The 25,954-nt window shown below is 36.1% G+C and overlaps 1 protein-coding gene across 2 annotated transcripts in view; it reads right to left on the bottom strand.

Moving 5' to 3' along the window:
* The window catches only part of LOC114330732 (general odorant-binding protein lush), a 43,702-nt gene that overhangs the window by 9,632 nt on the left and 8,116 nt on the right, over nucleotides 1-25,954 (bottom strand). For both annotated transcript variants that reach the window (XM_028280147.2, XM_028280145.2), the window contains exons 3-4: nucleotides 10,989-11,041; nucleotides 1,076-1,111 (exon numbers count right to left, since the gene is read on the bottom strand). In XM_028280147.2, coding sequence (XP_028135948.1) covers nucleotides 1,076-1,111; nucleotides 10,989-11,041 — 89 coding nt within the window. The remainder of the gene's footprint in view (nucleotides 1-1,075; nucleotides 1,112-10,988; nucleotides 11,042-25,954) is intronic.

Genomic DNA, 25,954 nt, shown 5'->3' with positions numbered 1-25,954 from the left:
TCATAAATTCAATCACATATGCTGGGACCAAAAATAGTTCGATTGAACCTAATACAAATTAGTACAAATATGCACATAAAAAAGTTATAGCCCCTTGAAGTTAGAAAATAAAAATCGATTTTTTCCAATGTATTGAAAACTATTAGATATTTTTGTTGAATATGGACATGTGGCATTATTATCGCAGAAACATCTTTAAAAAAATAAATAAAAGTGAGATTTGTGCACCCATTAAAATTTTATGGGGATTTTGTTCCCTTAAAACCCCTCACAAATATTTGTGGACGTTCCAGTTAAATTATGATTGTGGTACCATTAGTTAAACAAAATGTTTTTAAAATTTTTTTATCTCTTTGTAATTTTTCGATAAGTCAGTTTTTATCGAGATATTTGGAACATTGTATTACCAGATTTACAAACTTACTGTGAATTTAAATTTTTTAGGTATATTTAGGTATATTAATATCTCGATAAAAAATCGTTTATCGAAAAAGTACTAAGAGGCAAAAAAGTTTTAAACACGTAGTGTTTAACTAATGGTACCACAATAATAATTTAATTGGAACGTACACAAACATTTGAGGCGTTTAAGGGAACAAAACCCTCATAAAATTTGTATGTAAACATATTAAAAAGAAGCTGCATCTCGATAAAAACTGCTTTATCGAAAAAATAGTAAGAGGCAGAACAGATTTAAAACCATTGTGTTTAACTAACGGTACCGCAGTAATAATTTAATTGAAACGTACACAAAAGTCTGGGGGGGTTTCAGGGAAAAAAACCCCATAAAATTTTTATAGGGTGTACAAATTTCACTGTTATTATTTTTTTAATCTCTAATCTTTAAATCTCTAATCTTTAAATCTCTAATAGTTTTCGATATATTGGAAAAAATTGATTTTCATTTTGTAACTTCATAGGGCTGTAACTTTTTTTGTGTACATATTTGTACTAAGGTAAGTTGGGTTCAGTCGAACTATTTTTGGTCTCAGAATATGTGGTTTAATTTATGACCTGCGTTTTGTTACACCCTGTATATATAAAAATAAATTGAGAAAAATCGTAAAATACTTACCAATTTGTACATATTAAAAGCACACCACATGTAGCACTAAAAAGGAAAATAAAAATGAGACAAAATTAAAATTATTTTGTATTTCTACATAAAAATAACACTATATTTTTTATTTTAGCAATAAAATATGTTCATAACTACCAAAATTCTAGTTAAGTTCAAAAAAATAATTTAAAACATATATAAAAGATAGAAAAATTAATAAATATTGACACACCAAAAAAGTTAAATAAAAAATAAAAAAGTTAAAATTATAAAACATCACATTATATGCAGGATGGAGTTTAAACATCTAGGCATCAGACTATCTACCTACGGGAAGCTCGCGTCAGAAGTGGAAGATCAAGTGAATAGAGCAAACAGAGCCGGCAGGTTGCCTAAATCAGTACGAAGAAATAAATATATCGTGAAAGAAATGAAAGGCATAATATTCAAAACAGTTATCAGAACTATTATAATGACATACTCGGCAGAAGAACGACCTGACACAGACAGAGCAAAAAGAATGCTAGAAACAGCAGAGATGAAAATCACTAGAAAAGAATAATGGTAAGACTATGGGACAGAGCTATAAGTAGAGATATATGCCGTGGGAACAACAGATATGAATGGACACACCTAAGGGAGGCTTACATCCTACGATGGATGGAATAGCAGTTGATGATGATTATGATGATGATATGCCGTAGGTGCAAGGTGGCGAACATCCAGGAGAGAAGAGTAGAATCGAACGATCAGAACTATTAGTGGCAACAAATAGAGTACTAAAAACGACGAGAGACGATTCCCAATTAGTCCAGAGAAATAAGTTTTTTGTCGGGACACTTGCGCAGCCAGGTTGCAAATGGATTTTTTGGGTACTATATACCTAATACATTATAAATACAAAAATGCCCGTCACAGTTCGGGCGAGAAACTTAGTTATTAACAAATAAGGGTCAAAAATGGTAGTTTTTTCGTTTAAATCGCTACAGGTACAAACAGGGTAATTATGTATATTATTTAGAGTATTTGTATTTTAGTAGATCAGCCAAGGTTTAAAATGGTACTTTTTGAATTTTGGTCCGATCATTTTTTGCTTCGGAAATTGCAATATAAAACTTAAATTTCAATAATAAAAAATGTTCTATAACTTTTGCAAAAATGATCTTAAGACTTTCATATTGCACGAAAAGTTGAGTCAGACATTCCATATAATTCACAAAAAATTTTAAGACGATTCGTCAATTCGTTTAAATTTTATTCAATTTGTTTAGCAAAGAGCTTTTTTTGCAATATTATTGTTCAAAAAATAATAATGACAAAGCAATTCTGTGGAAACCACATGCAAGAAAAATAGTTATGTTTTCAAAGTTTTGAAAAAAATCATTAATAATTCGTTATTATCACTCCGAAAAAAGTTTAGGAAAATAGAGTCATTTTTGGCTTATAAGTAATTTGAATAGCTTTGTTAATATTCACTATAGAGTAAATCTACTTTAGGATTTCAAAAGCTGGTATTTTTACACGAATTTTCAGAAAAAACTTTTTGCCTAGGTTAACTAGGCTCAAGGTTAGCCACTTTTATTATTTAATTCGCAGTTACTTCTATATACATCAAATTATCCTGTAATAGTGTTAGTTACCATACTACTCCGAAACGGCTTGGCCGATTTTTATGAAATTTTACACGTATATCCTATAGGAAGGAGAAGAGGTTTTAACCTATTTTTTATACCCGCAAGTTATAAGGGCGGCTGCCCCTGACATTTTTTTTTTATTTTTTTGGACAAAATTATTGACCTTAATTTTATATGATGTAGAATTAAAACATACATTCAATCCTTAATTTTCACTCTTTTATCACCAACACATATTTGTTAATAGCCATCTATATATTTATATCTATAAAATTCTCCTGTCACAGTGTTAGTTTCCATACTACTCCGAGACCGCTTGACTGATTTTTATGAAATTATATATGTATATTCGGTATGTCTTAGAATCGGTCGTAATCTATTTTTCATATCGCTGAGTGATAAGGGGAGTTCCCCTAACATTTTGTAATGTTAGGTGGGGATGTGTGTACATAACGTACCCTATAAGACTACGAGTACATCTCCTTCTTCTTCTTCAGCCTTCAGTAATCCAACTTTGGACATAGGCCTCCCCCAATTCAATCCAGTGTTGACTATTTTGCGCCACCTGTTTCCAGTTGTGTCCTTTGAACTTCTTTATGTCATCGGCCCATCTCATTTGTGGCCTTCCTCTACTTCTTCTTCCTAACCACGCTCTCCATTGTTGTATTTCGTGATTCCACCTTCTATCCTTCAGTCGGGCATTGTGTCCTGCGAAGCTCCATTTTAATTTGGCAGCATGTTCTCCTGCGTCTTTTACTTTGGTTTTGCTTCTAATCCATGTATTTGTTTTTTTGTCTATGAGCCTCACACCGAGCATTGATCTTTCAATCGCTATCTGTGCCTTTACTATTTTATCCATATTAGCCTGGGTGAGTGTCCACGTCTGTGAACCATACGTAAGTATAGGGAGGATACACTGATCTTAAACTCTGGTTCTCAAATACTGTTCTATTTACGATTTTTATTGTTCTCTACGAGTACATACAAATTAAAAAAATTATGATCAAAATTTATCAACAAGCTCCGGCGATATTAATCGCAGCATATGTTTGCATAATCAGTTTAATTTTTGAGTGCACGGATTTTATTAATTCCCCTCCAACGACCACGAATTAATTCCGTTCGGAGCCATTTTTAAAACTTTATTAACCACTCTGTTGAGGTTCAAAATTTACTCAAAAACGTCAAACTACTGTCAAAGTGTAAAGACGCATTTCAAAGTTCCTCTCGAAAATTTAAATTTATTAGCAGTTTTTATTAGTTAAATCCGTTAAATTTTCTTTTTTAGTTTCGTTAATTTAGTTATAGTTTAAGTTTTATATAAATATAAGTCAGTTTTAGCGTTCGAAGCGATTAAATCTTCATGAGCGGACACGGTGACGGTGACCCTCCCGATCCCGGAGAGGACGAATTTTACAAGTTTAGAGAAGAAAACAGAATAATAATATGGAAATAACAGCGGTTTCAGGTATCGATACTATTAATAAAAATGTCAATAGCAGCTCAAACGTAAGTAAAAATCAACTTCATATTTCGTCAAACTCGTCCCAATTAAATACAAATGACATTAGAACTACCTATAAATATTTACAAACTGACACAGGTCCTTTTGAAGTAATAATTGAAAATAAAAGTGATTTACGTTTAAATGCGATTAGGGTTGGTGACATAATATTAAAAAATTGGCCGGAACTGGATAATAAAATAAAAAGAATTGATTTGGCAGCAAAACATCGAGTAAAAGTAGATTTTGGAGAGTCAAAATGGGCCAATTTTTTAGTAGATCAAAATAAATCAAAAAATTTTACTGAAAATAAACTTGAGGCTTATGTACCTAAATTTATGATTCATCGTCAGGGTATTTTAAGGGATATTGATAAAGACATTTCAGATGAGGAGTTAAAAAATAAAATTAAAGCCTATGACTACCACTGTAAATTTACAGTAGTAGAAGTCAAAAGATTAAAAAGGAAAATTGTTGAGAATAATACTACGGTATATGTTCCAACTAAAAGTATTATTGTGACTTTTAGGGCACAAAGTTTACCTAAGTATGTAGTTATTAATAAGGTATTAATTACGGTCGAACTATTTGTACAGAAAGTAATTTTGTGTTTTAATTGCCATCATTACGGACACGTAGGTGGACAGTGTCGTGGTAAGTCTAGATGTTTCAAATGGCACGGTGAACATTTATCCTCCAAATGCACGGAAAACCCAAACAATAAATGCCTTCAGTGCAAAGGAGATCATTTAATTACAAATTTTCAGCTGTGTCCTGAGTATCTCAGGCAAAAAACTATTAAAGATATTATGTCTCAAAAAAATTTAACATACAATGACGCAATTAAATTAATCCCCAATAGAACATATGCAAATGCAACTACTAGTGATAATAAAACATTAAATCCTCAATTTCCCATAGAATTAGCGTCTCAAAAAGCTTTTCCAATCCTTTCCAATCAAGCTGCTCTTCCATATTCTTCAGGTTTTTGGTAGTCTAGCCCCATAAATTCCCATAAATACACTATATAGAAATCCAACGAAAAGGGCCAGGCCTCAAACACGAAAAGGGCCAGGCCTCAAACACCTGATCCTTGTATTAATGAAGCAATCAAAATAACTAAACCATTGAAATCGCTAGGTTACAAGGGGGTATTTTAAGTCAAGAATCTTACCGAGAGAATATTATTAAAACGAATGAAATGTCAGAAACAGAAACGATAACATTAGTATTTGAATTAGTTATGGATATATTAAAGTCTTTAAATAGGGATAATATTTTAAATGTTCAACAGTTTGAAGTGTTAATATTATTAAGGACAGACTCAATAAAGAGGGATTAAGCTCGCAGACATGAACAAAACGTTTTCTATTACACAATGGAACTGCCGATAGGCAGTTTCAAATAAATGTAATTTGGAGTATTTACTTCATGAATATAAAATCAATATAGGTCTTCTTTCGGAGACTTGATTTAAACCAAATATTTATTATAATTTCGTAGGTTATAATTGTTCGCGTTTAGATAGAGAAGATGGAAAAGCTGGTGTAGCAATTTTAATTAAGGATGAAATTAGTTTTTCTGAAATAGATTTACCTCAAATGGAAAAGATTATGGCTAGGTGTGTATGTGTTCTGATTGGTCAATGGAAGTTTATCTTGTTTCAGTTTACATAAAACCGTTGAGTAGAGTTTCACTGAAACAATTTCTTAATTTTTTTAATAGCATACCAAAACCATGTATAATTGGTGGGGATTTTATTTCCCATCATTCGGCTTTTGGATCAGATCTAGAAAATTTTGAAGGAAGAAACTTGTTAGAAGCAATAAACTCATTAAATCTTGTATTTTTAAACACAGGGGAACGAACCCTTGTTACTAGACCAGGCCAAAGAAAATGTGCTATTGATATTACTATATGCTCTCAAAATATCAGTCAATTATTTCAGTGGGAGGTACTTCAAGATCCCCATGGCCCTAACCATTTGCCAATACTCATGAGATGTCAACTTAGAGGAACGCCACCACCAACAAAAAGTCATAAAATATGGAAAATTAACAAGGCAGACTGGAGAAAATTTAGCACTTTGTTATATGAAAAATCATTGAATGTTATTGACGATAGTTATGACAAATTATTAGAAGATATGAACGAAGCAGCTACCGTAGCTATACCAAAAAGAGTGCAAATAAACGAAATACTTGGGAAAAATGCAAACCATGGTGGAATAATGACTGCCAAGATGCAGTACCGAAACGCAAGCAGTTATTTAATAAATATAAAGAGAATCCAAATTTGGATAATCTTAATAAGTATTAAAATCAAGATGCGATCCTTAAAGGAATTACAAATGAAGCAAAAAGAGCTAGTTTGAATTACAAATGAAGCAAAAATCAAATTGTGAAAGTTTGAACAAAAATACTCCAATGAAAGATGTTTGGGCTAAATTAAACAGATTCAAAAACAGGAAACAAGCAAATAGACATCAAATAGAGTGGGGAGACTGGACAGAATATTTTCATAGTAAAATCTGTCCGAATTGGGTTAACGAAAAACCAAGAGAGTTCAAAAATTATTATACAAAAATGATCACATGCTAAATAAACCTTTCACAATGAACAAATTACAACAAGCTTGTAAGAAAAGAAATAATACGTCTCCCGGAATAGACAACATCCATTACCCAATGATTGCTGAGATTCCAGTTATAACTAAGCAGCGCTTATTAGGCATTTTTAACAGTATATATATACAAACAAGTCGAACATACCAGACGATTGGAAAAAATATTTAATAGTACCTATTCTTAAACCTAATAAACCTAGAGATTATGCAGACTCCTACAGACCTATTGCATTGGGGTCTTGTATAATGAAAACGTACGAACGACTTATTAAAAACACGTTAGAACACTGGCTGGAGAAAAATCAGTTATTATCAGCAGTCCAATACGCATTTAGAAGAGGACGTTCAACTCAAGAAGTTACAACATCATTTGTTACTGATGTACAATTAGCATTTACTCGTAACAACTCAATCTCCTGCCTATTTTTACACATCAAGAGAGCATACGATGTAGTTAATCTAGACATATTGACAGATAAATTATACGCTATAGGAATTCCAGAAGGGGTTATTGCGAACTTAATGAAGTTATACCGTGATAGAAAAGTGTATTTAAATATAAATGGAGTGATAGGTACGCCCAAATCAACACCAATTGGATTGCCTCAAGGAAGTATTTCAAGTCCATTATTATTTATTCTGTACACTGCTGATGTTACTAGTTCTATTACCGAAGAAACTAGAATACTTCAGTACGCAGACGACTTTTGCATTTATACGGAAAAGAAGTCGATCGAAGCTTCAATCAATTCATTAGAAAACGCCACAGAAAGAATTGCCGAATGGTCACAAAGAAATGGATTCAGCATCTCTGAAGATAAATCAGTCATGTGTTCATTTACGAGAAGACGTTATCAAGCACCAAACCAAATTAATATAGGACCTTTCACATTCCCATATAAAACATCTGTTAAATACCTTGGCATAATTTTAAATCAAAAGCTCTCTTGGAAAGGACATATTCATCATTTGTCAAAAAAATGTGAAAACGCAATAAATGTACTAAGCGCTTTTAGCCACACAAAGTGGGGAGCCGATCCAAATATATCATTATTCTTCTATAGAGCACTAATACGTTCAGTGATTGACTATGTTTGTATTTTATATGGAAATGCAAATTTAACTCAATTGGCGATATTGGAAAAAATAAAAAATAAGTGTTTACGACTTTGTCTTGTATGTATACAAAGCACACCAACACATATTTTAGAAATCGAAGCAGCAGAGCCTCCTTTGCATCTTAGACGGCAATTTTTGTCTGATGTTTTTATATCAAAACTCCTAGCACAGAATAGATCTGAGAAAATACAAAACCTCAATTCAAAAATAGATAGTCCCTTCTGGCGACGTAAAAATCATCCCAAAGTAATAAGCAGTTATCAGCTATTAATCCAATTTAATAGCGAGGTTTACAGAAATGACATCCTTCCCTTTTATAATTGTGATTATAACCTATTAGAACTACAAATTCCTTATTATTATCTTAATATTGAACCACATGTTAATCAATTTAACATAAATACGTTTGTTGAGCAAACAATTCTGAAAAGATGGCCGGAGTCCGATTGTATTTATACAGATGGATCCAAATTCGCTGAGTCTACTGGATGCGCCTTTTACCATGAGCCTGAGCTCATCGCATTTCTTCAAGCTTTGAGGTATATTAATATCCATCACAAGAATAAGTTTATTATATTAACAGATAGCAAAAGTTCGGTAGACACAATAGTACAAACTAAATTATCAAGCACTTCATCAGTAGTAATTATAAAAATTTTAGAAACAATCCAGTTACTTACGAATACAGGTAAACAAATTTTTTTGGTTTGGATTAGGGGTCATTATGGAATTAACGGAAATGAAATAGTGGATAGACTTGCCAAGGATGCTACTACAACAGGGGAAACGATAGAAGAACCATTAATGCCAGTCACTGATCTAAGACAATGGTTTAAGAAAAAACAAATGGAGCAATGGCAACTGGAATATGATATCTCTCTTAAAGGTATACGATTTCATGATATCCAACCAAAAATTTATAGAAAACCGTGGTTTAACGACATTACAAATCGGCAATTCATTAAAACCTTAAATAGAGCAAGGAACAAACATGGTTTATATCCAGTTCACAAAAATAAACTAGGGTTGGCCACTTCTCAAAACTGCACTTGCGGGGAGTTGGGTACATTAGAGCATGTGATTTTCGATTGCGCAAACTTCCAGATGATGAATCAACAGTTATATAAGAATCTACAAACAGTAGGAGTTACTCTCCCCACCAATTTAAATTCCATTTTATGTACACGAAATATAAATTTGTATAAAATTGTTTATAACCACTTAAAAAATATGAAAATTGATATTTAAAAAAAATATATAAAAAAAATTCACAAAAAAATATATATATAAAAAAAACAAAAAAAAGAAAAAAAATAAAAAAAAGAAATAAATATTAAAAAACAATAAAAAAATCAAAATAAAAAAAGCAAAAAAAAATCACAAAGAAGGCCTAAACCTCCGCGAGGTTGAATCGGGTTTAGGTCTTAGCGCTGAGAAAAAAATTTTTTAATATCAATTAGTGGTTTAGTATAAGTATTTAATAAAGTAATAGTGTTTAATATTAGTATGTATTTTTAATGTAATTATAATGTATGTAATATATGTTTGTAATTAAAATATAATGTATATCAGTTAAAATTAGGAAATTGTGTCTATGAAAATAAAAAAAATTTGAGCTGGCCAATGGGTTCAAACCAAGGTCATAAATCTAAACACACACACACACACACACACACACACACATCAAAATTTACTCAAACTTTTACACATAAACTATATATCTTCAACTTCAAAATAGCTCGAGTTAGGTTGCTTAATTGTTATAATCAAAGTAGCCGTCAATTAAATAAAAAAATGGCTAACTTTGACCTTAATTAACCTAGGCGAAAAATTTTTCTTTGAAAATTCGTATAAAAATACCAGTTTTTCAAATCGCAGTGTAGTTTTAGCCTACGGTCAATATTAACAAAGTTATTCAAATTGTTTATAAGCCAAAAATGAATCTATTTTAGTAAAATATTTTCTGGGTGATAAAAATAACTTTTTAATGATTTTTTTAAATGTCTTGAAAATATGACTATTGTTCTTTCATATTGTTTTCACAGAATTGCTATATCATTATCATTTTCTGAACAATAACATTGCGAAAAAAAGCTCTTTGCGATAAATAAATTGAATAAAATTTAAACAATTGACAAATCGTCTTCAAATTTTTTGTGCATTGTGCGGACTGTTTGTCTCAACTTTTCGTGCAATACAAAAGTCTTAAATTTATTTTCACAAAAGTTATAGCATTTTTTTTTTCGAAATTTTAGTTTTATTTTGCAATATTCGAAGCAACAAATGATCGGACGAAAATTCAAAAAGCGCTATTTTAAACCTTGGCTCATCTACTAAAAGAAGAATATTATAAATAAGATATTTAAACACCCTATTTTTACCTGTAGCGATTTAAACGAAAAAACTCCCATTTTGACCCTTATTTGTTAATAACTAAATTTCTCGTCCAAACTGTGACGGGCATTTTTGTATTTATAATGTATTAGGTATATAGTACCCAAAAAACCCATTTGAATGAAACCTGGCTGCTCAAGTGTCCCGAACATGGTATATTTTTGCCTTATTTCCCTGGTGTAAATAGGGAAACGATTAGTGGGAACACCCCGAAAACGGTGGTATCACAACTTACTGGAGCCACATTGATAAACAGACAGTCATTTCTACGCAATAAGAAGAAGAAATCTGAAATCAAATCTAAAGTATTTAGTATTTAGTGATTGACACAACATATGGACTGAGTGCATCGCAATATAAACTAAAATAAATGAAACCATTAGTGACAAAGTGGCCCTAAACAACATCGAACCGACTACATTAAGATACGTTGACCTGGGCAGGGTATATAAAAAAAGTATTATATAATTAATAAAAACAGTAAAATCCTTTATAAAAGGTATATATTTAAATACCTTAAATAAATATATACCTTTTATAAACGATTTTACTGTTTTCTGTATTACATGGTATACAGCCAACTACAGGAAAACTTTTTCCTTGTGGATTTTTATTATATAATTCTTGTAAAACATTTAATTATGATATTTACCATGGCAGAATGATCTATCTCCCAATCGCCATGATGCATTTTGTCGATTTCCTCTGAAATAAAAAAACAGTTTTTTGTCAGATCTTCTCAGACCCCTAAAACCTTCAAAATAATATAACATAATAATATATACATAATATAATATACAGCGTGGCTACTTAAGTTATATATATATGGAAAACTTTTTTATTATTAATTTTTCGAAAGAAAGATTCAACCACCAGATATCAAATCTTATCAATTATATGTCAAAAATTATTAATTTGCCTCAATCGTAAACTACTTTTATTTTGAATTAAAAACTATGACAATATAGTCCTGTCGCCATCGGGGGGGGGGAGGTACAACGACCTCCTTAATTCAGATGGACGTACCTAAGTTTTTTTATGTATTTTGACCCGTAGAACACGAATTTTTTGGGTAACAGTTGATCCGGATGTCGATAAGATTGTTATAAACAAAGAACTTGAGGAATTACATAACAGCGATTTTTCTCAAAACAAAACTTTTTTTAATATTTTTTGGGTGATTCTCAGCAAAAAATGTTCTTACAAGTTTTTCCGTAGGATTCATAGTTTTCGAGATAAACGCGGTTGAACTTTCAAAAAATCAAAAAAGTGCAATTTTTGAACGCGAATAACTTTTGATTAAAAAAAAATAGCAATTCTGCTTAATGCATTTAAAATTTCAAGTCAAGTTCTATCGGTTTTGATTATTTACATTGCTAAACATTATTTTTTATTATTTTTAAACAAAGCTATAAACACATATGGTAGGGGAGCAAAGTATGCTAAATGTGCAGTCACTCGAGCGTTATGGGGACCTATTGGGTTGTGAAGAGTAGGTCCTAAAACCAAAAAAATTTAAGTAAAGTTTTCCATTTTAGTGGGCGCTTGCCATTTTTTAATATAATTTTCCATTTCCAACAATCGTTTTTCCGATTATAACGCCATCTATCCATAATTCGAAAAAATGTTTCGAATAAAAGTTACTTATTTTTACGTAAGGAATCCAAATCTGCAATAAAAATGGGGGCTCCTATTTAAGATTTTAAAGTAACCCCCCACCCCACCTCCGTGGGGGGTCGTGTTTAGTGCCATTTGATAGATTTTCAAAAATATTGAATAATTGTATTTTACAGTTTTTCGATCTGATGTTCATTTCGCGAAATATCGCGGGATTCGTATTTAAAATATTAAATTTACCCCCCACCCGTATCCGTGGGAAGTCATATTTGGTATCATCCGATAGATTTTTAAAAAATATTGAGCACATATTTTTTAGTTTTTCGATGTGTCATTCATTTCGCGAAATATTCGCTTTTTTCTTGTGAAATTTTGGGACTCCCCGATTTCCTTACGCCAGTCTCAAATCGTCCCCCCGTGTGAAGGCGGGCCGCTCAAGTAGAATACTTCCACAGCTTCCCCTGCTCATCGTAAAAGGCGACAAATTGGAGCAGCTGACCGCTATCCTTCAACCCAGCTCCTAACCTGTCCCTGTGTGATAGTTATTACCCCCCAACTATCATATGACACCCACCCCTACCATCAAACACGTCCTGACACCAGTGGAGGAAACCACTGAAAACAAACGGATATGCATAGGGATTGCGGCTATGCACCATCCTAGTATACCGCCACCCCAACCTCAAGGTGTAACACCATCGTGCCGAAGGGGTGCATGGCCCAGGGTAACATAGTGGGCTACAAGCGATGCCTAAGGGAGATGGCGAACCCGAGGGGAAAACAGCCTTGGCGGGGCAAGGGCGCACTGCCTCACTGGACAGATCAACACGACCCAACTCGTGGGAAGGAAGATGGGACAAAAAAAGAAAAACAAAAAAGGCGGAAGAGAGAGCAGCGGGGGCGAAAAAGAAAACAGAAGAGGCGGGGAAAAAGAAAGGGACGAGAATCAAGGGAAGAAAAGATGGAGAAGAGAAGTGGAAGAAAAGGAAGACCCCGGATCTAGAACCAGCGCAAACAGAAGCAAGGGAAAAGAAAGAGAAGATAAGAGGGAAACAAGGGAAGTAAGAGAGGAACTGCAAACCAAGAGAGAAGAAGAAAGAAAGAGAATAGGAAGAGAAAAAGAGGGAGAAGAGAACAGACAGAGAGACGAAAAAAATAAAGCGAAGAGTCAAAGAAAAGAAAACGCAAGGGAAAAAGAAGGGGAAGCGAGCAGCTCTGACAGCAGTTCCGATGATTAATCGGAGGAAGAGGAGCAAACACCCAACTGTAATGCAAGAACAAAGTTGGAACGTCTCCAGGATAGGGTAGCGGCCCTTGAAAAACTCATGGTTGAGGTGCCAAATACAAGGGTTGCCATAAAGCAGGAGGTCGACAACCTGAGAAACCGGTTGTTCGATTATACCGAGGAACTGGAGGAAAGCAAGAAGAAAGAAGAGGTTCCAAGGAAGACCGTTTGCACGACATCCAGAGGTGTGCAGACGAACATGGAGCCCTTGAAAGTCAAGAAAATGGCGACAATGGGTGTTCAAGTGGATCTAGAGAACCCAGAAGCCATTAAAAGGAGGGTGGACGCCATCACGGAAAAAATGGCAATATGCGAGTACGAGGAAATAACAGAGTTCTTAAATGAGGACTGGCCGGAGGAAGTCTTCCAAAGAACTGAAGTGAAAGAGGGGGACATCTCTGATATAGCAGCAGACGTGGCAGTATTTGTTACCAACAACGACGAGGACAAAAAAGCCATGGAAACGGTGAAAGGTATGTTTCCTGACCTAACAGGTGTTCCAGCGGAGGTGGATGAGGATGGAGGCCTGGGAACTGTGATAGTCACGATGTCTGATCATGTAGATGGAACATGGATTGACAAGGAGAAATATGGATTCAAACTTCTCCCAAACAAGAAGGAAGAACGGTGAAGTTCCTCAAGACATGCAGGAAACTGGTACAGAAGATGGAGGAGCTAGGAAGAGAAAGAGTGGGAATCCACACGCCAACATTACTAGGAGTTGAGACATCGAGGAGAATCCTCGAGTGGGCAGCAAGAGGAAGGGGTGTGACGATCACGCTCCTAGGCAAAAAATCCAGAAGAGGGTGGGCAAACATTAACACCAAGCCCAGAGAACAATGTGGAGTAGTACTTATCAGCAAAAATAAGGAAAAATCATTTGCGGACCTTATGACAGAAGTGAAAAGTAACCTCACGGGAAGAAAATCCATCGACATAAAAAGGATCAGACAGAGGAGAAATCAAGGAATATCACTGGAACTAGGAGGAGGAAGGGAAATGGCGGAGGAAGTAAAGAAACTCCTCTCTGGTAGCACATGTGTGTCGAGAGCAGTGGCAAAAGAAGAGAAGAATCTTGATGCAAGAAATCCCACCCAACACAACGGAGGATGTGATCCAAAAGGCCACAGAGGAAGCAGCAGGTAAAGAGCGGGCATGTGACATAGTAAAAACCTGGACCGAGACACGGGGTGGAGAAAGAGGGATGATGAGTGCCGTGATGGATGTGGACGAAGACGCGGCCGAAAAGATCCCAAGAATGAGACGAATTAGGGTAGAGTATACCTCCTGTCGGGTCATAGAAGCAAGGACAGAAATACCAAGATGATTGAGATGCCTAGCCTTTGGACACATACTCTGGGCTAATTAGCAAAATTCATGGAAAAGTTATTTACCAGCAATTTTATTGCTGGAATCGAATTAAAAGATCCTGTATATTAATAATATAGGTATGCAAAGTCCGCAGATAGTGTGCTACTTTTTTTATAAACAAAATGGCGCCGACAAATCGTATTTTTTTCAATTATTGCTCTATAACTCCGAAGATTTTAACTTTACAACAAAAACATCCAAATAAAAATTCACCGCAATTAAATTCTGCATAGAGATATGTTTTTCACGATTTGCTCCGACGAAAATTTTCCTCGGAAAATGCGGGTTTTCCTAACAAAAACTTTAATTTTCAAATAAAGTGTAGGTAAGTAATTATTAATTAATAATTAAATAACTTAGTGACATCAAAGCTTTCTTGATATAGATTGTAATTCTAGAAGCCGGTGAAAATTAAACGAATATTTTAGCAACAATTCAATTGTTAATTAACAATTTACGATCGCAATAATAACCAAAATAATCATGATACATTCATCAAACTTATAAAGATTATAAAGATGAGATGCTTATTTAATATTTTATTGACAAAATAAAAATTTTTCTTTTTTTTTGCATAATCTTTAAATTTTGAAAAAAAATGTTTGTAATACGTTGGTCTAATTAGTAAAGTACAAAGAAAAGTTATTTACCAGCAATTTTATTGCTGGAATCGAATTATAAGATCCTATGTATTATTAATATAGGTATGCAAAGTCGGAAGATAGTGTGCTACTTTTTTTATAAACAAAATGGCGCCGACAAATCGTATTTTTTTCAATTATTGCTCTATAACTCCGAAGATTTTAACTTTACACCAAAAACACTCAAATAAAAATTCACCCCAATTTAATTCTACATAGAGACATGTTTTTCCCGATTTGCTCCGACGAAAATTTTCCTTGAAGAATGTGGGTTTTCCCAACAAAATCTGGAATTTTCAAATAAATTTTTTGGGCCAGTAATTATCTATTAATAATTATATAGCTTGGTGAAATAAAAGCTTTCTTAGTATAGATTATAAAGTCAGAAGCCGGTGAAAATGAAATGAATATTTTAGCAACAATTCAATTGTTAATTAACAATTTACAGTCGCAATAAAAACCAAAATAATCATGAGACATTGATCAAACTTAGAAAGATTATAAAGGTGTGATGCATATTTAATATTTTGTCGACAAAATATAAATTTTTCATTTTTTTGCATAATCTTTAAATGTTTAAAAAAAATTGTTATAAACAAATTAATATTTCTCAGAAATTGTTTATTATATTCTAATTTTAAAAAATACTTAAAATGCGTATTTCATAGGTCTTGAAAATGAATGCTTTAAAAAATTTTTCAACCATTTTCAAGATCCGACAGCTGAGAGTACTTCAAACGAACGTGGGAACGGCAAGATTAGCACATGATCTCGCTGAGGCTGTCGCCGTAGAAAAGAATATCGACGTGCTGGTGACGGCGGAGCCAAACCCAACAGAGGCTACGAAAAGAGGATGGTTCGTGGATACGACTGGAAGGGCCGCTGTACGAATCTACAATAGAAAGCTGCGAGTGTATGAAATTAAACCGAAAGAAGAATACGTGATCGTCCGGATGGAGAAGATGCAGCTGGTCTGCTGTTATGTTACTCCAAACATAACAGTTTTTTTTTTAATGTTTATTAGGCAATCTGTTATAACATATAACAATAGGCACATTTTATCTGAGAAATAATGACATGTAGGGATTGTGACCAACGCCACACATCTCTATAGAGATAATATTAAATTACTCTATTACATATAATAACTTAGCTACTGTAACAATATTAATGTCTGTGCGGTAAACCTAATGGTGTTTGTCTCTTTAACCGTTTTGTTTCCTGACTGTTGTCTAACAAATTAATTGCAAGCACATTCGCGTGGCTTTCAAGATGTACGATGTATTTTGCACTTAGCTCCACTATCACTTCACTGACGGTTTTGGTTTCCAGATCATTGTAAATATCCCAGTTAGTAACAAACCACGGAGCATCGATTATTGAACGTAACACCTTGGACTGGAATCTCTCAATTATGGATACATTCGACTTGGATGCTGTTCCCCAGAGCTGCAGACCATATGCCCAGACTGATTTGAATATTGTGTTGTAGACTAGCAGTTTATTTCTTATCGTGAGCTTAGACTTACGCCCTAGAAGCCAATAATGCTTACTAAATTTTATGCCCAGTTGTTTCCGTTTGTTCCATATATGGGTTCTCCAGGTTAATCCCCTGTCCAAGTGCATGCCCAGATATTTTACAGAGGTAACTGAGGGAATTACCTTATTATTTATTGTTACTGTAGGTGATTCACCGTGACATTTTGTAAAAACAATATGGTTTGATTTTTGTTCATTCAATTTAATTCTCCAATTTTGTGCCCATGTATTTATTTGATTTAATACTCTCTGGAGTTTTGCAGCAGCTTCGACGGGATTTTTGTGTACTGCTAGGATTGCAGTATCGCCTGCAAAGGTGGTGGTCGTTATATCACGATTTGTGGGTAAGTCGGCTGTGTAAATCAGATACAGTTGTGGTCCCAGAACACTTCCTTGCGGTATCCCTGATCTGATGGGATATAGTTTTGTATAGGCTGACTCAAACTTCACTCGAAAGTATCTTTCTGATAAATACGACTTAAGGAGTGTATATAGTTCCTCTGGTACGTTCTTTTTCAGTTTATACAACAGTCCTTGATGCCAAACTTTATCAAAAGCCTGGCTAACATCGAGGAATGCTGCTGAACAGTAACTTTTTTCTTCAAATGTTTTATTTATAACGTTGACCACTCTGTGAACTTGTTCAACGGTGCCATGCTCTTTCCTAAAGCCAAATTGGTTGTCGGGTATCATATTTCTGTCTGTTAGTATTTGTAGAAGTCTTTTTTCTATTATTTTTTCCACTATCTTAGACATAACTGGCATTAAACTAATTGGTCGATATGAAGTGGGCTCATTTGGAGGTTTTCCTGATTTTTGTATAAGGATAATTTCCGCAATTTTCCATTGCATTGGGAAGTGTTTTAGCCTTAGTACCGCATTACACAATTGAGTCAGCATTTTAATTGCTTTGGTAGGTGGATTTTTAATTACCTCACCTGTGATTAAGTCAGCCAGGTGCTTTCTTTTTTATTAGATTATTGTTGATTATGTTTTGAACTTTTTTGGGTGAAGCGTGTAGTGTGTTTTCTCCTGTCGGGGTTTGGTTCTGTAGGAAGTTGAAGATTTCTTGATCGTTATTTGTTGCAGCAGCTGGTATAGGTTTGAAAACTTCTTCTAGGTATTCGCCGAAAGTTTCTGCCTTTTCATTGTTTGTTCTGGCCCATGTTCCGTTGGATTTTCTAATTGGTGGGATATGACGATGTTGCTGTTTTAATTTTTTTGTAGCCTTCCATAGCGCATAATCGCTGGCATCTGACGGCGTTAAATTTTCTAGGTATTCTTGAACGCTGTTATTTTTTAGTTGTTTTAGTAGTTCCTTTAATTGTCGTGCTGCTCTATTGAGCCTTAACTTGTCATCTGGATGTCTAGTTTGCTTCCAAGTTCTACTCAGATACCTTTTTTCAATTATTTTTCTCTGACATTTATTGGACAATTCATTTTTTGTTTTGCTTTTGTTGGTGGAGGTGTTGATTTCCATGCAGCTTCCTGAATCGTTGTTGTGTAATTTTGGATTTCTTTTTCTAGTTCTTCTGGTGACTTTAGTGATACGTTTAGTTCAATATTTGCTTCAACCTTTTCTCTGAAAGCTTGCCAGTTGGTTTTGTAATTGTGCAACTTGGGCAGAGGCTCTTTTTCTTTAATTCCTGAATGTACAGTTGCTACTACAGGAGTATGATCAGACTCTATATCAAAATTTGATTCGATACTTAGATATTCACTTGAGAACCCTTTTGTAACAAAGAAATCTAAACAGTCGGGAACATTCTGCGGGTCTGATGGCCAGTATGTAGGTTGATACGTAGACAAATGGTCCAAGTGTTGTTCTGATATGATTTGATGTAGTACCCTGCCTCTTCCAGGAGCGCACAGTCTTGAACCCCAACTATTATGTTTGGCGTTATAGTCTCCACCTGCCAGGAAACGGTTACCAAGTTGGTTAAAGAGATTACTTAAAGAATTTTTGTTAGCTCTATAATTTGGTGGGCAGTATACAGCAGCTATCGAGATTGGTCCGATCCAATCTTCTATTTCAATGGAGACTGCTTGTAGATCTGGTTGTTCAATCTTGTGTAAAATATGGTGTTTTATACCCTTTCTAATGATTATAGCTGCTCCAGCACTGGCTCTTCTTGCTGCGTCTGGATGGGCAGCATTGTACATTAAATAGTTGGATATTCTAAAACTATTTTCTGATGTTGTGAGATTCAGATATTAGAACTATATCTAGATTGTGAAATTTTAAAAATGCCTCAATTTCATTCTTCCGATTTATGACCCCATTGGCGTTCCATAAAGCTATTTTAAATATTTGAGCCGTTAATTGTTGGATTTAGTGTTTTGCTGTACTAGATCTCTCAAATGTCTTATTTCCTTGGTTAGTTCAAGGATTGCTTGCTGTTGCTTTTCTATTTGTTGTTGAAGTTGAACGTTTTGTTGCAAGAGATAATTATTTTGTTGTTGAAGAAACGTGGTGAATTGATTGTTTGTTGACTGCGGTAATAACTCTACCTTGTTTATATTTTGAACTTGATTTTGATTTGAAGCTGCTTGTGCATATGTTTTTACCTCTGCTGGAGCGTGTGAGCTGCTTATAGTGTTTTGTGATTCTTTTTCTTGTACTTTTGGTCTTGTCACTTGATTTTGTACAGCCACACCATTACTGGAGGGATATCTTCTATTTAAAATTTCAAGGTATACCTGACAACCTTTATAATTTGCAGGATGTGCTCCTCCACATAATGCACATTTTGCTGGATTGCCATCCTCTTTTTTCTTTTTGCAGGTACGGTAGTCGTGATACTCAGCACATTTCACGCAGCGAAATTGTTGAGTGCATTGGTTTCTTGTGTGTCCATAACCTTGGCATCGTTTACATTGCACTATAGTTTGCTTTTTGTGGGGTGTTTCGAATCTAACAACTGCATTTAACAGTTTTGAGATTTTAAAGATATCACCGTTATTTCGATTTCTCTCAATGTCAATAAAGAACAAGTTTTTGGGTGATTTTGTTTGTTTGTCATGGACATTCATTATTTGTTTTACCTTATGACCTTCTTCGGCGAATGCTGCTGTTATGTCTTTTGTGTCTGTGCTGTGGTGTATGTTACGTAAAACTACTCTGTACGATTTTTCTTCTGGTAGTTTATAGGTATGCCTGACGATTTTATTGTCGTCCAGCAGTTTTTTGATTGTTTTGTAATTGTCGATAGTAGTTGTCTGGATTTTTATTTTGTTTTCTGATAACAATTTGTAAGCAAAATCTGACGTAGATGAGCGAATTAATGTTAGAAGACCTGGTAAATTTGAGACTCCATATAGTATAAAAGGAGGAACTTTATCTATTTCCTTTTTGTTATTATTTCTTTGCTCTGTATCATCTTCATTTGATAGTGAAGAAAAACGATTTTGTGTGCTAATAGAATTTTCAACTTCACTTACCTTTAAGGATTTCTTTTTCATTTGTGGGCTGTTGCTACTTCTTCTTCGCTCCTTATATTCAATTTTTTGGAACTCATTTGGATGAAATACTTCATTATCTGAATTTTCTTGCTCCATTTTTTCGTTTTCTGACAGTGAGACATTTCTTATTTGGTTTTGATTACTTGTAGTTGGCTTTACTGCATCATAATAATAATGTATCTTCTGCTGAACTTTATTTTGGTGGCTTTGATCGGGAATGGCCTGTGTTGACATCGTGAATGGTGTACATTGTATTTGTTGTTGAGTGAGAAACATCCCCTGTTCGTAGTTATTATGAGCCGCATAATTTTGTGGTACCATTGAGATGGATTGATTTGCATCAAATGCAGTTGGATACTGAACATTTTGCGTGCCGTAAATGTTTGGGATGGGTTGCATTTGTATATATGGTGTCATTTCCCCTATATTCGTATTTTGATACATTTTTGGTTTAATAATTTATTCACCTAATTTATTAAGTTACCCCACTGATTAAAATAGTCATACCGATTATTGTGTTTAACTTTTTCACAGTATTAGGTATTAATTGTTATTTGTTTTGTTTCTTAACGATGGGTAATTAATAAATAAATAAATACGTTTATACGATCACTGATAACAGTGGGTGAGTATGAGAGGAAGATGGACGAGATCATGCAGGAAGTTAAGCACACAGAAGGAGAATGCGTAGTGCTGGGACACTTTAATGCAAAAGCAGCGGAGTGGGGATCTCCTATCACCGACACTCGCGGCAGGATACTGACCGACTGGGTGGGTACTCTGGATCTGGTAGTACTGAACACAGGTCTGGCGCCTACATTTGTTAGGAGAGGTACTGGTACGTACATCGACTATGGCGACACAAGGGATAGCGGCGAAAGCAAGAGGCTGGAAGGTTTTACCAGACTACACCGGAACGGAGCATCAGTACATCGGATTCTCGATAGTCGGGGCGGGAACTACTAACGCAGTCCGCGCGTTTGGTACGTCGGGAGGCGGATGCGGTGATGGAAATGACTGGAAAGTATATGAGGAGCTGATCAAATGGAGAGTTAGCATGATGCAGGGTCAATCACCGACAGTCGAAAACCTGGAGAGGGTAATTAAAGCAATGGAGGGAAGCAGGAGGGGTCGCCGAGATGTAAACAAGATGCCCTACTGGTGGAACGCTGACATCGAGACACAAAGAAATGAATGTATAGTCATGAGAAGAAGGCTAACGAGAGCAAGGGGCAGAGCAGGAGTCGATCCTGATGTCATCGAGGAGATCGAGGAGGAGTACCGCCTACGGAAGATGGAACTCTACAGGAAAATTCGTACAGAAAAAAGAAGGCACTGGAGAGAACTGTGTGAAAAACTGGATAAGGACGTCTGGGGTCAGGGATACAGAATCGCCATGAAAAAGTTCCATGCGTACCCCTCGTATGAAATGCCTATGGATAAGAAGCTCGAGGTAACACGAGAGCTCTTTCCCGCGGGCAGGTGGCATGGTGTACAGAGAGACGAGGAAGCTGAGCGGGCTGTACCCTTTACCATGGATATGAACTTGTCGAGGCATTGGGCGCACTCAGGACGCGCAGGTCCCCCGGTTTGGATCAGATATCACCTGAGGCGGTGAGGTGTCTAGGACGGGCGGAGCCCGCGTGGCTTCTGGAGCACATGAATGCACTGCTGGAAGCACAGACCTTTCCTGAGCCTTGGAGGACATCGAAGTTGGTACTGCTTCCCAAAGCTGGGGAAAAGTATCAACCCATCTGCTTTGTTCCGTGCGTCGGTAAGCTGTATGAAAGAATGCTGCGGGGACGTATCGATGGCATGATTGAGAGGTCGGGAGGTTTGTCCCCGAGGCAGTCTGGTTTCTGTAAAGGGAGAAGCACGATTGATGCAATCGTGAGTGTATTCGACGCATTGCGCAATAGAGGGGATGAACACCGTTGGGCCCCCCCTGTTGTTGTTCGATGTTAGGAATGCATTCAATACGCTGCAGTGGAACAATGTAAGAAGGCAATGGAGGAGAGAGAATGTCCTGGATACCTGATGAGCGTGGTAGCGGAATATCTGTCTGCAAGAAGAATTATGGTGGAGAAAGGTACGATCGTGGATGTGACGGCAGATGTTCCCCAGGGATCTGTCTTGGGCCCGACGCTATGGAATCTACCATGTGACGGGATTCTGAACTGTGAATATGGAGAGGTTACGTCTCCCTTCGCATTCGCAGACGATCTCGCTGTGCTGGTAGTGGCGCGGGACGAGCCAGATCTTAAATACCGGGTACGGAAAGCAGGAGGCGTCGTGAAGAAATGGATGACACAGCACGAACTGAAAATCGCGGCAGAGAAGACCGAGGCCATCATTGTGAAGGGGAAAAGGAACAGGCAAAGTGTGGAGCTACAATGTGCAGGAGCGTGTCTAACACCCAAGAAACACGTAAAGTACCTAGGAGTGACGTTGCACCAGAATGGAAAATGGGGGAGCACGTGCAGCTGGTGACCCGGAAGGTTGCAAACAGTGCGGCTGCGTTGGGGAAGGTGATGCCCAACATTGGAGGGCCCAAATCCGAAAGGAGGAGGGCTTTGCACGGTGTTGTGCAGTCGATCGTCCCCTATGTGGCACCAGTTTGGAGTGAGGCGGTAGGGATACGGGCCTACAGGGGGCTCATTACACGAGTGGACAGAACAAGTCTGCTGCGAGTAGCATGCGCCTATAGGACTGTGTCTGCCGCAGCCTTGTGGGCCATCACTGGATGTGGTCCGCTGCATGTGTTGGTAGTAGAAAGAAAAGAACTGTATGAGAGAAGAGACCTTGAGATTACTATGGCCGAGAGAAGACAGGAAAGAGAAAGGTCAATTGAAAGATGGCAGCAAGAATGGAACAACATGGAGCATGTGGCACAGTGGAAAAAGATGTTGCTTCCTAACTTGAAAGATTGGATGGACTGTGGTCAGAGGCGACTGGACTATTTCCTGACGCAGGTACTCACAGGGCACGGGTGTTTTAGAGCCTACCTCTCGAGGTTTGGAAAAGCTGACCACTGATGAATGTCTATACTGCAGACACCCGGACAATGTTACACATACGATGCTAGAGTGCAACAGATGGATAGTAGAAAGAAATAGAATGGAAAGAGAGACAGGTGTGAATTTTGTGACTGTGCGAGAAATGATCGAGAGAATGATTGAAAATAAAACTGGTTGGATTAGCATACACAACTATATCCGTGTAATGATCAAGAAGAAAGAAGAGGAGGAAAAACAGCTATACCAAGGATAGGGGTGAGAGGGAAATATATTGTGAGTAGAAGGCAGAAGGAATAAGTTTTGACGAGAGGCGAATAAGTGAGATATATTGTATGAGACAGACTGTGGGAAAGAAGCTCTAATAAAAAAAAAGCCCAATCTTGGGACCAAAAAAAGGGGGGAACGGGGAAAATGAAGGGCCTCCTTGCTTACAGTCTGTGGATAAATGAAGGTAAAGTGCTTCGGAAGCGATGTCGACCTTGCAGCGGCCATTCCGCTTTCGGAGCGCTGGATGACAGAGGAGGGTCTGGTTTAGCAGGTAGGCATTCGGCGTAGCCTCGGTGACGAGAGAGCGTTTTAAAGCACCTCGGGAACTATCGCTGGTACTACGAAGAATGAATCCTGCACTAAGGTCAGTCAGGCGGCGTTCTGGACTGAGGTGTCTTTTGAAGATTCCAGAACCCCCCTCTTTAAAGACGAAAAAAAAGTCTCCCGACTTTAAAGACGAAAAAAAAAGCCCGAAAATTTTTTTTTTTTTCGGCCCCCCCTTAACGAACTCCCCTGTATTAAGAGCCAATATATGGTAGAGGTACATCTGCAGGGTACCAGGTCTCTCCCCATATGATAATCTGACGCGCTCGAGTAACTGCAAAAATCCCCGCTTGGGCTCCCCTACCAATAGTGTTTCCCGTGCCCAATGCATGCGTTTTAATGTACGTAATCTAAGAAGAAATTGTCTGTATGCGCGCCTACTCGTTCGATTTATAATGAGAAATGTATTCAAAACATCATTCAAGGACTATGTGTTTATAGCTTTGTCTAACAATAAAAAGATTAATTTTTAGCAATGAAAATAATCAAAACCGATAGAATTTGACTTGAACTTTCAAATGCGGTAAGCAGAATTGCTATATTTTATTCTTCAATCAAAAGTTATTCGGGTTCAAAAATTGCAATTTTTCGATTTTTTGAAAGTTCAACCGCGTTTATGTCGAAAACTATGCATCCTACGAAAAAACTTGTAAGAACATTTTTTGCTTAGAATGACCCAAAAAATACAAAAATGTTTTGTTTTGCGAAAAAGCGCTGTTATGTGAATCCTCAAGTTCTTTGTTTATAACCATCTTTTCGACATCCTGATGAACTGTTACCCAAAAAATTCGTGTTCTACGGGTCAAAGTACATAAAAAGAACTTGGGTAAGTCCATCTGAATTAAGAAGGCCGTTGTACCCCCACTGGCGAGAGGACTATATAAATATGCAATTACAACCTTCTAATTAAAAAAAAATTGCAATTTTTCTCAAATTATGAATACTTGGATAAACAACATCTTTTTTTATAATAAATGATAATTCTTTTATTATTAACTTTACGAACAAAAGTTATTCTTGATAAAAACCTCCGTGTAGACCTCGCTGTGGTTTGAAGTAAACTGAAACTTTTCCGATACGGTCATATTTTAAGAAGCCTTTTAGCATTATTTTTTGGTTAAGATCGTTGGGATTTTTTTTCTATTTATATCGATTCTCTGATTGACGTTTTTTTTTTATTTCTGTTAGCCTAGCATCGTCCTTTGGTTCAGGTTTATTGGATGTCCTCTATTTGTGGTATGTTGTACAAGAGATGCCGTTTCTCTCCTTTTGATGGCATTTCGGTGTTCTTCTCGTCTAACATGGATTCTTCGTCTGTATGAGACTCATAGCATTATAATATGCCAGTGAAACATGGACGAAGAATAAAAGTGTTCAGGAAAATATTTGGAGGAAACGTTTCGAATGGAACGTGGACAGAAATACCAAATAAAGAAATAGAGAAGTTATATTGAGGATCTAATGTCGTAGGTGAGCATAAAATAACAAAGACTGAGATCATTGGAACATACAAAGGATTCTCACGAAACAACCCAAAAGACTACTAACGGGAGAATTAGGAGAAAATAAAAAGGAAACTAGACCATAAACAAAAAAAATTTGGAAAAAAGTTGGAAATATTATGTATAAAAGACGTAGGAGGACCTAAGGTTTCAAAAGGGGACAAATAAAGCATCAAACAGGAAGGAATGAAAAAAAAATAGTAAACCAAACCAAGGCCTTCTAGGGCGAAGTAGCTAAATTATATACTTAAGGGTTAAAGGAAAATTTTGGAAACAGACATGGATAGTATGTAGAATATAACTATCTCTCTTGTCGTTTCCCCATTACTAAGGATCTTGATATCTTCCAAGATTCCTAACATTTTTTTTTCATTGGTCTCTAGCTTCAGCTGCTCTGAGAGATTCGCAGAATGTGTTTTCAACTAAATTCTTAATTTGGTCAGACCATCAATTTGGTGATCGTCCTCTTGATCTCCTACCCGGAATTTTTACAGAAACAAATAATCTCTCCAAACTACCGTCACCTCTGCGAACCACGTGACCGAAGAATTGCAGAATCGTTTGTCATATGAGCTGTTTAAGGTATGCGCAGC

Source organism: Diabrotica virgifera, chromosome 4, assembly GCF_917563875.1.
Source record: "Diabrotica virgifera virgifera chromosome 4, PGI_DIABVI_V3a".
Lineage (NCBI taxonomy): Eukaryota > Metazoa > Arthropoda > Insecta > Coleoptera > Chrysomelidae > Diabrotica > Diabrotica virgifera.
The sequence above is the reverse complement of the archived record's forward strand: the minus strand, read 5'-3'. Positions and strand labels throughout refer to the sequence as shown.